At 43.8% G+C, this 16,137-nt stretch overlaps 1 protein-coding gene across 1 annotated transcript in view; it reads right to left on the bottom strand.

Moving 5' to 3' along the window:
* The window catches only part of LOC126248157 (sodium leak channel NALCN), a 394,425-nt gene that overhangs the window by 205,710 nt on the left and 172,578 nt on the right, over positions 1-16,137 (bottom strand). Inside the window, exon 10 of the mRNA XM_049948905.1 lies at positions 9,955-10,176. Coding sequence (XP_049804862.1) covers positions 9,955-10,176 — 222 coding nt within the window. The remainder of the gene's footprint in view (positions 1-9,954; positions 10,177-16,137) is intronic.

Below are 16,137 nucleotides of genomic sequence, written 5' to 3' on the forward strand. Positions count from 1 at the left end.
AGAGAACAGAAGCTTTTGAAATGTGGTGCTTCAGAAGAATGCTGAAGATTAAATGGGTAGATCACATAACTAATGAGAAGGTACTGAGTAAAATTGGGGAAAAGAGGAATCTATGGCACAATTTGACTAGAAGAAGGGGTCAGTTGGTAGGACATGTTATGAGGCATCAAGGGATCACGAATTTCATATTGGAGGATAAAAATCATAGAGAGACCAAGAGATGAATACACTAAGCAGATTCAGAAACATGTAGGTTGTAGTAGTTACTTGGAGATGAAGAGGCTTGGACCTGATGGAGTAGTATGGGAAGCTGCATCAGATTAATCTTTGGACTGACCACAACAACAACAACAGCAACAACAACCTCTTTGATATTGAAAATACACTGAGCCATGGCATTACTCATATAATACAAAATACTATAGTCCCTGGGTTTCAGTATTTTTGCTACACTTTGAGATACCTATCCCAGGTATAGGATTGTACACCACATCTTGCAGACTTTGGGAGGAGCAACAGAAGGAGCATAGAGGAGGAGTATAATTTTCAATATTTGTTTCCTGTGCAAAGTGTCTTCAATCAGGACAGCACTGCAGCCATTGGTTGAGACAATTAAAATTTATTATGTCTAACTCTGCTTTGAAATCCTCCTTAGACTTGATAACAGATATGAGATGATGAACCACAGATTGAAAAGCTGCATGTTTGTGTCTTACTAGACACGTGGGACAAGGAGGTATTCATGTGTCTGTAGTTGTAGTTTTTTTTATGGATTTTGAAATAATGTGTTCGTGAACTGATGTCAAAGGTTAGATCTTGAAAGTTTCTGGGTTTGTTGCAAGTCTCCATTGTGAACTGAATGTATTTATGATGACTGTTTTAAGTTACGAAAAAATTTGTTAAGCTGTCTTGTAGTGCCAGTCCACTTACACAATACATCATACACATGTCTAAACCCGTATTTAATATTTTCACACGGAGTTTCTTTATTCAAAAAATGTTGTTCAAAACTGTAGAGTCCCTTGGGACTGCAAGAAGTTTTGTGCTAAACATGTCTGAGTGGCCAATCAAATGTCATTCAGTTCTACAGGGTTGACATTTACAACTGTACATCAACTCTGTCAGAATATCAACACATTCCCCTACAGGTATGTTGGAAAATTAACAGTATGGAAGCTGCCAGAGAAAACGGTACACCAGCTGGAGCAATAGGCCCTGTTTTTTGGCAATTAGGTAATTACAACTATGACAATCATTATCGGAGCACTGCACAGCATGCAAATAGTGGTGATCTGTCTCGCTTGCCTATGGACCCAAATAAGAACAACGACAGATAGGAAGTTGAATGCTTCTCAGTAAAAACATTATGCACCAGACAGGGCTGTCATTCTCTTTACTGTCTGTGAAATAGCCCAGGTGACAGTTCAGGATCTGCTACTTCCATGGGTTTTGTCATTGAATCAGCATGGGTGGCTGGACTGCTCACCTAAGTTATCAGACCCCTCAGGTTGCAAGATTTTTTTGTATCCAATATTATGTCAGCACTTCAGACATTGATTGCCTTGTTGCTGGTTACTAACAAGTTGGAATGCCAGATCATTTGACCCTGGATCCTCCAGGTGCTGAAGTAAGCACTCTGAGGGACGTGTTCAATAAATGCAATGGACAGACTTCATGTTTAGTGCCCTAAAATTGACAATGGAGTAGAGAATACGGTCCACAAGTGTTCAGGCATGTGCACAAAATCAGCTGACTCTGCCTCAGCATTATTCTTTGTGGCTTGAGGCTGAGCATGCATAGGAGCAAGTGCACATTGACCTTACTAGACTGTTCAAGGGTGCCTTGAGGCTTTTATTTGTGGCCACACACTCAAATTTACCATATGTGGTACAGAGGCAATCAACAACAGCTGCTATGATCTGGGCTTTAGTGACAATATTTGGCATAAATGACGTGCACAAACCTTAGATAAGTGCCTGCAGTTCTCCTCATATGCCTTCTAGAATTACTGCAGGAATGGAACCACACATCTGACCATTCCCCACTTTCACACAGCAGAAAACTCAGAGACAGAGTGGTTTGCCAAGACATTCAACTCAGAGATGAGGAAAATTTTTCTAATTACACCGTATGATGGTGTATTGACCAGCTTCTTGGCAATATATTGGTCCAGCTCAGTCAATCGTAAAAGCCTCACTAAAATCATGCAGTGGCACAGTCTATGGATCGTCTTTGATCTTTTGCTCCCATCACAGCAAGCCCAGAGCCTCTTAGAGCAAAACTTTACTGCCACACAGGCTTTAGGTCTGGGCTTGCACCTTTGATTGGACCTGAAGATGGACTCAATGTACTGTTGTCTGCCATAACGGGTGGCAAATGTTTGATGTCACAACTGGGGCTGAGCAGTTGGTCTGGTATCACAATCACCTGTAGCTGCGACACCTAATATGGATGTCCCCCCATGAGCACTGACATAGGGCAACCAGCAGGTACTACTTCTCTCCCAGCTGGCTGGTACATGCTGCAGAGACTGCTCTTGCTTCCTTGTACACATAGATATCACCTAGGTCCGTGGTGTCATAAGGAGGTCACATTTAATGCGTGGATGCCAATGGAGTTTGAACCAAAGCCACCCACGTTACATTCTCGGCACTGCCTCAAACAGGACAGGGCTCAGCTCCACTTGCAGCAGAACAGAGTGTGTACCTCACCCTTCTTGATGCCACTGGATGCAGTGACATGGCCATATCAAGCACTCCACCTCTCCTGATTTCATTATGTCTCTCGAGCCATTACTGGGCGTACCGATCAATCCTCCTTATACCCCTAGAATTCCTAGCCACAGGCCTGATCATTACCAGCCTTATGGACCAATTAACGGGAGAGGTATGATCCAACTGATACTAATAATGTCTGTGAGCTTGTGGAGAATCCTCCCCTCACCTCCATCTGTAACAGCAGATGATGGGCTGCATAAACTGGAAACCAGCTCCCCAACACCCTCACTGGTCACTTCCATTGGAGGGACAACTTAGACGGCCACACTTTCTGGATCCTAGGCACGCCAAACCAGTTTCTTGTTTCATTTTGATGAGGCAACATGCTCTGGCCCTGCTCTCAGCAGCCCACCGCACAGTTCCACATGGCCTGCATTGTCGCCCGCCACATTTCGCCAGGGTATGCATTAGCTGCACAATTCTTATTCCATGCTCATTGTCATTATCCTAACTCAGTCCTTTTAATAACAGAAGTGCTACCGCATTTTTTCCATGCCACCTTCCCGAACTGCATCTTCTTGAGGCAATTCTACTGACTACAGGAGGATGAAGCCTGATGCCAGACATCTGATTCATCTTCATGGCATCAGTAATTGGAATACTGCATGCAGTGTAGTGCAAACAGTGGAGTGGAGTGCATCGAGCATCAGGACTACCAGGCTGAGTTATTACTATTTTAGCCCCGGCTGTTTTGGCACTCCCTTGATGCAATTTTTCAAGCCACTGGATGATGCTGAAAAAAGATTGCAAGTCAACCATGGTCTGCCCAGTCCAAACCCTCCTCAATTAAGTGGTATTAGTTCATTTTGAATGTTACTGTAATCATTAGCTTTTGGGTTAATATGTTAGAACCAGCCCGCGCGGCTCTTCCAGGATGTCCCATCATGTTTGCCATTTTCTTAACTAGCACACCACTTAGGCATGTGTGCTCCATAGGTGTATTGAAGGGAACATAAACTCATCCTTTCAGTGGTGACCCCCTCTAAACCAAAGTGTTGAGTCTCATTACTAAAACATGCGGTTTTCCTTTTTTAATATTCTGATCAGCAAAACCCATGTGGTCATGAAATCAGTTCCTGTTAGTTTGGCTGGACGCATCCTGCTTGCACCCCCACCTGCTCCTTGCCCTCTCCACCCTCCCACTCTCCTCCATGCACGCCACCCCTCCGCATGCATCATTGCCCCTGCCAGCACCCCTCCACACATGCCATTCATTTGTGCCACAACCATCCCCCTTTTGCACCCCTTTGCTTGTGCCATCCCTTCGCGTGCACCAGCATGCCCATCCTGCAGCTGACGGATGCACGCCCGGACAAGCCACAATGTAACCATGCAACGCACTGAACACCCCTTCCCGCAACAACACACAGCAGCGATTGTATTGCACAGTTCACACCATGTGTGACCACCTGCCTTCTTCTCAGCAAGATTGCCTGCCAGCACCCTCCCGTATGGTGCGAAATGCTGCCTGTCGCTATGTCTCTGCCACAAGTTGCTACCCTTATGGCGGTCATGCACAACAGGCCCTCTAATTAGCAGCCCCTGTTACCCCTCTCACCTCAACACCTAAGAGCACTTCACAGGTGTTGGAATTTCGCATGCAACTGTCAGCACTACAGAACTGCTCGACTCAGCTGACCAACGGGGCAGTGTGCCCCGCACAAGCCAACTAGGCAGACCCTTCCCCCAGTTGTGCTGCTGCTCATTTTCCCCCTTCAACCTGTGAGACCCACACCTGTGGTTTGCTCCCATTGAGGCAGATTTCGCAGCTTGTTCCATCATGAGTGATGCAACGAAATTCGGGATGGTTGTCGGCCACTTCGACCTGACCACTGCTGTCCAAGTATGGGATGTTATTTCACACTCAGCCCCCTCTGGCTGCTACAGTAAACTAAAAGAACACATCATCTCCAGCTTCATACCCTCAGAACTGCAACAGGCACATAATTTGTTATCATTCAAATGGTGTGACAATATGTGCCAATCCCTGTTGTTGGATCACATCCAATCACCAGCAAACCACACATTTTCACCGATGGCCTGCTCCTAAACTGCTCATTTGTGTGCCTTCCCACCCCTATTCAGGCTGTCCTGGCCTCGGATGCCCATTTATTGTTAGGCGACACAATGGTCTTGGCTGTTCGAAACCCTGAACTCCTTCCCTGCCATGGCTGCAGCGCGGAATGCCGCTTACCACCCCGAGGCTCTGGCCAGCTATTCACCCACCCCTCCTTATCTACACCAAGCCACGACATGTGCAATGTCACTCGCACCACCTGCTGCTAACGAACCTCTGCCCAACATGCAGGCCCCCGATCTCTACCAGATTATCGTGTGCCTGAGCTCTGAGAGGGCAGCATTTACCGCCAGCATCACTCGCCTACATCTCATGCACCTGCCGCCAGGTGAGCCCGACCTTACACACACAAGGTTGGCCTAGACAAAAACAGCCGCCCCCACAAGCACAGTCCTACCTGCCCCCTTGACAACCAAAGTCACTGCAAACTAGACACTGCTTGCTGGTACCACCAGAGGTTTGGCGAGAAAGCGACCAACTGCAGACCTCCTATTCCTGGTCTCCAAACCCTGGCAGTGACAAGCAGTAGCCCCTCCTGGTTGCTGTGCCACTTCACAGTGCATATTCATATGGGATTTGAATGACGCTAATCTCCCTGCCCACTACCTTATCAACACTGCCTCCAACTTATCCATATTCCCCCACAAACTACTCCTAAATCCGGCTCCCGTCTCCCCTCCTGATTGCCTCTACCAACAACTTGGCCATCCCTACCAAAGGGGTGCATACCCACTCGCTCGACCTACGTTTCCAGTGCAGACTCCAGTGGACCTTCAAGGTCATGGACGTTACTGACCCCATTTTGGGTGATAACTTCCTAGGTCATTACAGCCTACTGGTCGATGCAGTGAAGTGCCGTTTAGTTGATGGCACCTCCATCAGGACCATCCAGTGCAGCTCCCACCACGTCACATGCTTCGCTGTGAAACACCTGGTGGTTTAAGGTCCATATGCTCAGCTCCTGGCAGAATTCCCCCTCCTCATCCAGCCATCCAGCGCCCACTGGAATGTTCAGCATGACACTTTGCATTATATCACCACTACCCATGGCCACCTCAGTTTTTTGCCATGCCTGCTCCCTACCCCCTCACAAGTGCAAAATCACACAAAAGGAATTCGAAGAGCTGCTCACTGCCAGTGTGCTTTGGCCTTCCAAAAGCCCCTGGACTTCAACTCTTCACCACGCCCCCAAAGAAGACAGTTCCTGGTGCCCTCGCAGTGATTACCGTAAACTCAATGCCCACACCATCATTGACCACTATCCGATCCCACTCCTCTGCGCCTACGATGATGCCATCTCAGGAGCTGGTATTTTCAGTAAGATAGACAGCATTAAAGCCTACACACAAATCCCAGTCACCCTAGAGGACACTGAGAAAATAGCCACAATCACACTTTCTGGTCTGTTTGCGAGTGCATTCGTGACATTTGGCCTCCCCAATACCGCACAAACATGACAGTGATGTTTGGACAACACCTTCCAGGGGGCATGATGGTGTTTTGCCTACATAGATGATATACTCATCTACTCCAGATACCCTACTGAGTGTCACCAAATCCTATGCAAAATTTTCTCCTGCCTACAGAAAGCTGGAGTGATCCTAAACTTGGCAAAATGTGTTTACGAGTTGAGCGGGACTGAATTCCTTGGACATTCATCTCTGCCGCTGGCTCCTGCCCCTCCCAGAGACAGTACAGCCAGTAGTGGACTTTCCACACCCTACTACCTTCAAAGGGCTCCAGCATTTCATTGGCATGGTTAGTTACTTCTGTCACCATCTTAACGACACCACTGCCACCCAAGAGCTCCTACTGCAGCATTCCTCGGTGATAGAAACAAAGGGAACAAGCTGGCCCTTGAACCCTGGCCATGATCGAGAGCTTCAGAGAAAGAAAATGGGACTTAGACAATGTGGCCCTTCTGACCCACCCCCACGCCCATGCCCCCCTCGCAATAGTGGCAGATGGGAGCCAGATGGCTATCAGAGCCATCCTTGAACAATATGCGGACAATGTTTGGCAACCACTCACCTTCTTTTCATCCAAGCCCTCCCATACACAATCCCACTGGGTGCATATCACTATGAGCTGCTTGCACTCCACGAAGCCGTTTACTATTTCCGATCTTCAGTAGAGAGACGTGTCTTTACGACCTTCACAGATGACTGTCTCCTCACCATTGGTTTTTGCAGGAAAGACATAGACCAGATCTCACCTCGACAGTTTAGGCTACAGGAGTATATCCTACAATACACCACCAATGTCCAGCATATTGCCAGCATTGACAACAATGAGGCAGATTGCCTTAGCTGCTCCTGTGCCATCATCCAACCCTTACACTACAGTGTCTTGGTTGCTGCTCAAGAGGGCGACCTGCACCTGGCCCATGCCCTTCGGAATGTGGACACCAGCCTCAACCTCCAGCTAGGATCCATATCCGGCTCCAATCGTAAGATCTTTTGTAATGTCTTCATAGATCCTTCACAACCTGATGATTCCAATGATTGCCCCCACCCCCTCCTGCCTCCCACCTTTTGAGAACCGGCAATTGACCATGTTCACGGTCTTGCACACCCAGGCATCTGCACTTTCCACCACCCTCATGAAATAATTATTTGTCTGGATGGGCCTCCATCATGACTGCAGCCAACTGGACCCAGTCCTGGGTTCCATGCCAGCTTGCCAAAGTTGGATTGCACTTTCACTCCCCCTGCAGCTGCCTTTAATCTGACGCAAGGCTGGTTCATGCACGTTCACCTCAACATTGTCGGCCCTCTACCCTCGATATCTGCTGACAATTACTGACAGATTTTCTCGCTGGCCAGAGGCCATCCCTATCTCAGACATTTCAACTGAAACTGTGGCTGCAGCCTTTGTTCAGACCTAGGTGTTCTGCTTTGGTTGCCCATGTGACATCGCTACAGATTGTGGGCACCAGTTCACCTCGACCCTTTTCTGGTTTCTGGCAGCCACCTGTGGCTCCTGTTTCCACCATACCACCAGCTACCACCCTGCAGCTAACGGGATGGTGGAGCAGTTCCACCACACACTTAAAGCCACCATCACATGTTATTCTTCTGAATGGTCTGCTGCCCTACCCCTGATGCCTCTAGGACTGCAGATCACACGCAAAATCAACCTGGGAACTTCGTGTGCCGAGCTAGTATATGGACTGCCACTTGCCATTCCCGGATATTTTTTGGAAGCGACCCTGCTCCCTCCTCACAGCACCATCCCAGGTTTTGTGCAGCAGCTTCAGGGCTACATGGCCCAACTGCAACCAATACTTCCACAACAGCACGGTGTACACTGTACCTTCATTCACTATGACCTCACAGCATGCACACACATCATGCTTAGGATGGATACATACCAATGGCCTCTCTGCCCTCGGTATTTGGGCCTGCACCTGGTATTGTGATGTGGGGACAAGACATTCTCCATTCGTCTGAATAGGGACACGGCAACTGTATCCATAGACAGGATCAAGCCAGCTTATGTCCTAGAGCTCCCTCAAGCCAACAAGCAAAGCACCATCAAGTTAGAGTTGCCCTCACCTACCGTCGGATACAGCAACAGCACCAGCAACAACACACCACATACAACACACGCCAGCACCGTCCCCTTTGATGTCCCTGATGTGCCACTGGCACTGGCTGACACTACCCCCAACAGCATGTCCGCACACCACCAGCCAACATTGCCTATGGTCCACCACCAGTGACTACATGAGTCACATACCTCCCAGTGCCTGGGACCCTGATGCCACCACCGCACTATCCTTTTTGCAGCCTCCAGCCAATGTAGACAGCATCTCACCCTCACAGGCGTCTGACATGCTCAATGGAGCGTCTTCACCAACGCCGCTAGCAAATGCACCATTGGAGCAGAGACGCTACTCCACACATTCCAAATGCCATGTGCAGGAGCTGCCCATGCCCCTCCTTTCCCTAGAAATCACAGCATGAACACAGCAGAAACAACCCATGCATGACCCACGGCAAGCATTGTCAGTCAGCTTCAAACACCCTGCTGCACAGCTGACCAGTGTTTACCCATCAAAAGTGAAGAACTGCGTGATGGCTCCTTCCCTCGCCTCCATCTGTAGCAGCAGATGATGGGTTGTGTAGACTAGAAACCGGCCTCCCAACACCCTCATTGATCACTTCCACCAGAAGAACAACTTAGGCAGACATGCCTTCCAGACACTAGGCATGTCAAACCTCGATGGCTGTTCTGGCACTCCTTTGCCGCCAAGAATGCCATTGAAGCAGTTTTTCCATTCCGATGAACAAAATGCATAAAAGAATGATGTAGGAGATTTCTGTTCATTATTTTGACTCTTTTTATGTACAAATTATCAAAAGCTTGATGAAGCTGAATATCATGGTAATGGGCCAAAAGATGGATGTTCTTGTATAAAGTGTTACAAACTAATTTCCTGAAATATATCATCTGAAGTATTGAATAAAGAGATAATTACTATCAAGTTTCACAAACAGAATGTAGTATGAGGATTTTAAATTATACAGAGAGGATTAACATTTTTTCAAAAAATTGCAAAAGGAAGTATTACTTTAGATTAGATACCCTGTTAATTCCATATGCTCATAGTGAGGAGATCATCAGAGATGTAGTATACATAATACTGTGTTAGCTTATTTACAATCACCAATGCCTTAATGTCCTCACTCTGTAAGTTAATGTGAAGCAGCCTAGGGTTTAATGTAGCTCTATGGCATTTACTCTGCTGATTAGGAATTTTACATGGTCACTTTTCTCTCGTGATCATAATTTGCTTGTCTTTTGCCTGAGTGTAAGAGTGCCAGCCTGATTTACTGATCAGATACTGATGGGTTGTAAAAATTATTATACCTAATTATAAAAGAAACTGACCCAAACAATGATTCAAATTCCAACTAAAAATAATTCAGTAAGAAGAACGTGTAACAAATATCATACTTCATTGAACCAATATTGAACTGCACTATATGACAACAACTTAGTACACGAGCCACATCTTTGTGATTTAAAATCATTGCTTTTTGGATATTTTTAACAACAAATGTTAGCTCGCAAAAAGTATCTAATAACACTTACTTCGATGTAGTAATACTTTTCATAGAAAACATGGCGTGGTCTTTCATCATGTTTAAAATGCATTGTGGCTGTGACAACACCATTTGCTAGGATTATAGCCATTACAAGCAACCGGAAGGAGGCTGATCGTAGAATTACATGGCAGAACTGAGGAGCTGATCCTCCATGTTTATTCTCATCTAGAGTAACCAGCTTCCATCCAGAATCATTACCAGTTAAAATCTGTAACGTAAGATAACAAATGAATAAGAAATACGTACAACTGAAAAGTGTTTGTAATTAAAGCTCACTACTGTCATAATTATTACACTAATCCTAAATGGAAAGATAATGTCACATCAAACATTCTCTGTGAAGAGTTCCTAACTCCATAGCCTTGTGTTACACTGTCTTCAAGACTTCATATGCTGCTTCCAAGTTTACATTGACAATTTTAATGCACAAGTCACTTTAGGTGTGTGGTGGAGGATACTCTATTTATCACAAACAATTCGCCCCCTTCTCATTCCATTCACAAAAGATATGTGGGAAAAAGACGATCTTTGCATAACTTAGAATAATAAGCGTAGGATGTTTCAACAGTTTGAAGACTTGTGTCAAACCTGTGTGACAAAGCAAGCTAGGATAATTTTAATTCCCCTCTTGTTTTGCCATCTGCCTCCTTTAAATTCATTTTGTTACTTTTAACTATTTACCACTAGCATACATGAATATAATCTGCATTTTCATAAAGGAGAAAGGTTGGCCCTCAGTTGTAAAGAATATAACACCAGATCTAATTTTATGCTTAGTTTTATGTATGTAATTGATTTTTCTAATTTATTTTGACTTTTCCTAGTTAGTACCGTTTGTTGTAGGGAGAAATCAGTGATTGTTTCATAATTTAAATTCCATTGTTGACATATAAACAAGTATAAATTCTGTAATAACTGTAAACATTCGGAAGACGAAACACTAGTAATCTTTAAGTATCTATTTAGCTCTTTTCAAAAACATATTAGTGAAACCAACCCTGAATTAATTCCAAAGTAATTAACAGTTTTGTCAAAAGTATTGTTTGTGTAACTATATTTGTTACTTTCATGATTTAACTTTCGGCCTAAACCTCATAGTAGAAGAAAGTGTTAAAAAGATGCAATTTTTTGATGTATTCAGTAAATTTAATGAGTTAAGTTGTAATTGTAATTTCTGTAAATTTAACTTTAAACAATGTGTAGTTTCAGCATCTGTTATTGTGATAATATATAAGGGCCCGATTTTTGGTCATGAGACAGTCAGTCCATGGCCGAGTTTCAGATGAGTAACCTGTGATGGTTAGAACAACAAGAATGCTTCAAATTAACTGTTAGATATGTGTTAAACCCTTCCCCATGAACCATGGACCTTGCTGTTGGTGGGGAGTCTTGGGTGCCTCAGCGATACAGATGGCCGTACTGTAGGTGCAACCACAACAGAGGGGTATCTGTTGAGAGGCCAGACAAATGTGTGGTTCCTGAAGAGGGGCAGCAGCCTTTTCAGTAGTTGCAGGGGCAGCAGTCTGGATGATTGGCTGACCTGGCCTTGCAACATTAACCAAAACGGCCTTGCTGTGCTGGTACTGCGAACGGCTGAAAGCAAGGGGAAACTACGGCCGTAATGTTTCCTGAGGGCATGAAGCTTTACTGTATGGATAAATGATGATGGCGTCCTCTTGGATAAAATATTCCGGAGGTAAAATAGTCCCCCATTCGGATCTCCGGGCGGGGACTACTCAAGAGGACGTCGTTATCAGGAGAAAGAAAACTGGCATTCTATGGATCGGAGCGTGGAACGTCAGATCCCTTAATCGGGCAGGTAGATTAGAAAATTTAAAAAGGGAAATGGATAGGTTAAAGTTAGATATAGTGGGAATTAGTGAAGTTCGATGGCAGGAGGAACAAGACTTTTGGTTAGGTGAATACAGGGTTATAAACACAAAATCAAATAGGGGTAATGCAGGAGTAGGTTTAATAATGAATAAAAAAATAGTAGTGCGGGTAAGCTACTACAAACAGCATAGTGAACGCATTATTGTGGCCAAGATAGATATAAAGCCCACACCTACTACAGTAGTACAAGTTTATATGCCAACTATCTCTGCAGATGATGATCAAATTGATGAAATGTTGTTGTTGTTGTTGTGGTCTTCAGTCCTGAGACTGGTTTGATGCAGCTCTCTATGCTACCCCATCCTGTGCAAGTTTCTTCATCTCCCAGTACTTACTGCAACCTACATCCTTCTGAATCTGCTTAGTGTATTCATCTCGTGGTCTCCCTCTACGATTTTTACCCTCCACGCTGCCCTCCAATGCTAAATTTGTGATCCCTTGATGCCTCAGAATATGTCCTACCAACAGGTCCCTTCTTCTCGTCAAGTTGTGCCACAAACTCCTCTTCTCCCCAATTCTATTCAATACCTCCTCATTAGTTATGTGATCTACCCATCTAATCTTCAGCATTCTTCTGTAGCACCACATTTTGAAAGCTTCTATTCTCTTCCTGTCCAAACTATTTATCGTCCATGTTTCACTTCCATACATGGCTACACTCCATACAAATACTTTCAGAAACGACTTCCTGACACTTAAATCTATACTCGATGTTAACAAATTTCTCTTCTTCAGAAACGCTTTCCTTGCCATTGCCAGTCTACATTTTATATCTTCTCTACTTCGACCATCATCAGTTATTTTGCTCCCCAAATAGCAAAACTCCTTTACTACTTTAAGTGTCTCATTTCCTAATCTAATTCCCTCAGCATCACCCAACTTTATTTGACTACATTCCATTATCCTCGTTTTGCTTTTGTTGATGTTCATCTTATATCCTCCTTTCAAGACACTGTCCATTCCGTTCAACTGCTCTTCCAAATCCTTTGCTGTCTCTGACAGAATTACAATGTCATCGGCGAACCTCAAAGTTTTTATTTCTTCTCCATGGATTTTAATACCTACTCTGAATTTTTCCTTTGTTTCCTTTACTGCTTGCTCTATATACAGATTAAATAACATTGGGGAGAGGCTACAACCCTGTCTCACTCCCTTCCCAACCACTGCTTCCCTTTCATGCCCCTCGACTCTTATAACTGCCATCTGGTTTCTGTACAAATTGTAAATAGCCATTCGCTCCCTGTATTTTACCTCTGCCACCTTTAGAATTTGAAAGAGAGTGTTACAGTCAACATTGTCAAAAGCTTTCTCTAAGTCTACAAATGCTAGAAACGTAGGTTTGCCTTTCCTTAATCTTTCTTCTAAGATAAGTCAAAGGGTCAGTATTGCCTCACGTGTTCCAATATTTCTACAGAATCCAAACTGATCTTCCCCAATGTCGGCTTCTACCAGTTTTTCCATTTGTCTGTAAAGAATTCGTGTTAGTATTTTGCACCTGTGACTTATTAAACTGATGGTTCGGTAATTTTCACATCTGTCAACACCTGCTTTCTTTGGGATTGGAATTATTATATTCTTCTTGAAGTCTGAGGGTACTTCGCCTGTCTCATACATCTTGCTCACCAGATGGTAGAGTTTTGTCAGGACTAGCTCTCCCAAGTCCATCAGTAGTTCTAATGGAATGTTGTCTACTCCCGGGGCCTTGTTTCGACTTAGGTCTTTCAGTGCTCTGTCAAACTCTTCATGCAGTATCATATCTCCCATTTCATCTTCATCTACATCCTCTTCCCTTTCCATAATATTGTCCTCAAGTACATCGCCCTTGTATTGACCCTCTATATACTCCTTCCACCTTCCTGCTTTCCCTTCTTTGGTTAGAACTGGGTTTCCATCTGAGCTCTTGATATTCATACATGTGGTTCTCTTTTCTCCTAAGGTCTCTTTAATTTTCCTGTAGGCAGTATTTATCTTACCCCTAGTGAGATAAGCCTCTACATCCTTACATTTGTAGTACAGTAGAAGAAGAATGTGTAGCTCTGAGGGATGTAGTAGTGAAGGCAGCAGATGATCAAGTAGGTAAAAAGACGAGAGCTAGTAGAAATCCTTGGGTAACAGAAGAAATATTGAATTTAATTGATGAAAGGAGAAAATATAACAATGCAGTAAATGAAGCAGGCTACACTCCATACAAATACTTTCAGAAACGACTTCCTGACACTTAAATCTATACTCGATGTTAACAAATTTCTCTTCTTCAGAAACGCTTTCCTTGCCATTGCCAGTCTACATTTTATATCTTCTCTACTTCGACCATCATCAGTTATTTTGCTCCCCAAATAGCAAAACTCCTTTACTACTTTAAGTGTCTCATTTCCTAATCTAATTCCCTCAGCATCACCCAACTTTATTTGACTACATTCCATTATCCTCGTTTTGCTTTTGTTGATGTTCATCTTATATCCTCCTTTCAAGACACTGTCCATTCCGTTCAACTGCTCTTCCAAATCCTTTGCTGTCTCTGACAGAATTACAATGTCATCGGCGAACCTCAAAGTTTTTATTTCTTCTCCATGGATTTTAATACCTACTCTGAATTTTTCCTTTGTTTCCTTTACTGCTTGCTCTATATACAGATTAAATAACATTGGGGAGAGGCTACAACCCTGTCTCACTCCCTTCCCAACCACTGCTTCCCTTTCATGCCCCTCGACTCTTATAACTGCCATCTGGTTTCTGTACAAATTGTAAATAGCCATTCGCTCCCTGTATTTTACCTCTGCCACCTTTAGAATTTGAAAGAGAGTGTTACAGTCAACATTGTCAAAAGCTTTCTCTAAGTCTACAAATGCTAGAAACGTAGGTTTGCCTTTCCTTAATCTTTCTTCTAAGATAAGTCAAAGGGTCAGTATTGCCTCACGTGTTCCAATATTTCTACAGAATCCAAACTGATCTTCCCCGATGTCGGCTTCTACCAGTTTTTCCATTTGTCTGTAAAGAATTCGTGTTAGTATTTTGCACCTGTGACTTATTAAACTGATTGTTCGGTAATTTTCACATCTGTCAACACCTGCTTTCTTTGGGATTGGAATTATTATATTCTTCTTGAAGTCTGAGGGTACTTCGCCTGTCTCATACATCTTGCTCACCAGATGGTAGAGTTTTGTCAGGACTGGCTCTCCCAAGGCCATCAGTAGTTCTAATGGAATGTTGTCTACTCCCGGGGCTTTGTTTCGGCTCAGGTTTTTCAGTGCTCTGTCAAACTCTTCATGCAGTATCATATCTCCCATTTCATCTTCATCTACATTCTCTTCCATTTCTATAATATTGTCCTCAAGTACATCGCCCTTGTATAGACCCTCTATATACTCCTTCCATCTTTCTGCTTTCCCTTCTTTGGTTAGAACTGGGTTTCCATCTGAGCTCTTGATATTCATACAAGTGGTTCTGTTTTCTCCAAAGGTCTCTTTAATTTTCCTGTAGGCAGTATCTATCTTACCCCTAGTGAGATAAGCCTCTACATCCTTACATTTGTCCTCTAGCCATTCCTGCTTAGCCATTTTGCACTTCCTGTCGATCACATTTTTGAGACGTTTGTATTCCTTTTTGCCTGCTTCATTTACTGCATTTTTATATTTTCTCCTTTCATCAATTAAATTCAATATTTCTTCTGTTACCCAAGGATTTCTACTAGCTCTCGTCTTTTTACCTACTTGATCCTCTGCTGCCTTCACTACTACATCCCTCAGAGCTACACATTCTTCTTCTACTGTACTTCTTTCCCCCACTGCTGTCAATTGTTCCCTTATGAGATGTATGATGAGATAAAAGAAATTATTCAGGTAGTGAAGGGAGACGAAAATTTAATAGTCATGGGTGACTTGAATTCGACAGTAGGAAAAGGGAGAGAAGGAAACATAGTAGGTGAATATGGATTGGGGTAAGAAATGAAAGAGGAAGCCGCCTGGTAAAGTTTTGCACAGAGCATAACTTAATCATAGCTAACACTTGGTTCAAGAATCATGAAAGAAGGTTGTATACATGGAAGAATCCTTGAGATACTAAAAGGTATCAGATAGATTATATAATGGTAAGACAGAGATTTAGGAACCAGGTTTTAAATTGTAAGACATTTCCAGGGGCAGATGTAGACTCTGACCACAATCTATTGGTTATGAGCTGTAGATTAAAACTGAAGAAACTGCAAAAAGGTGGGAATTTAAGGAGATGGGACCTGGATAAACTGAAAGAACCAGAGGTTGTACAGAGTTTCAGGGAG

This window comes from Schistocerca nitens, chromosome 1 (assembly GCF_023898315.1).
Source record: "Schistocerca nitens isolate TAMUIC-IGC-003100 chromosome 1, iqSchNite1.1, whole genome shotgun sequence".
NCBI lineage: Eukaryota > Metazoa > Arthropoda > Insecta > Orthoptera > Acrididae > Schistocerca > Schistocerca nitens.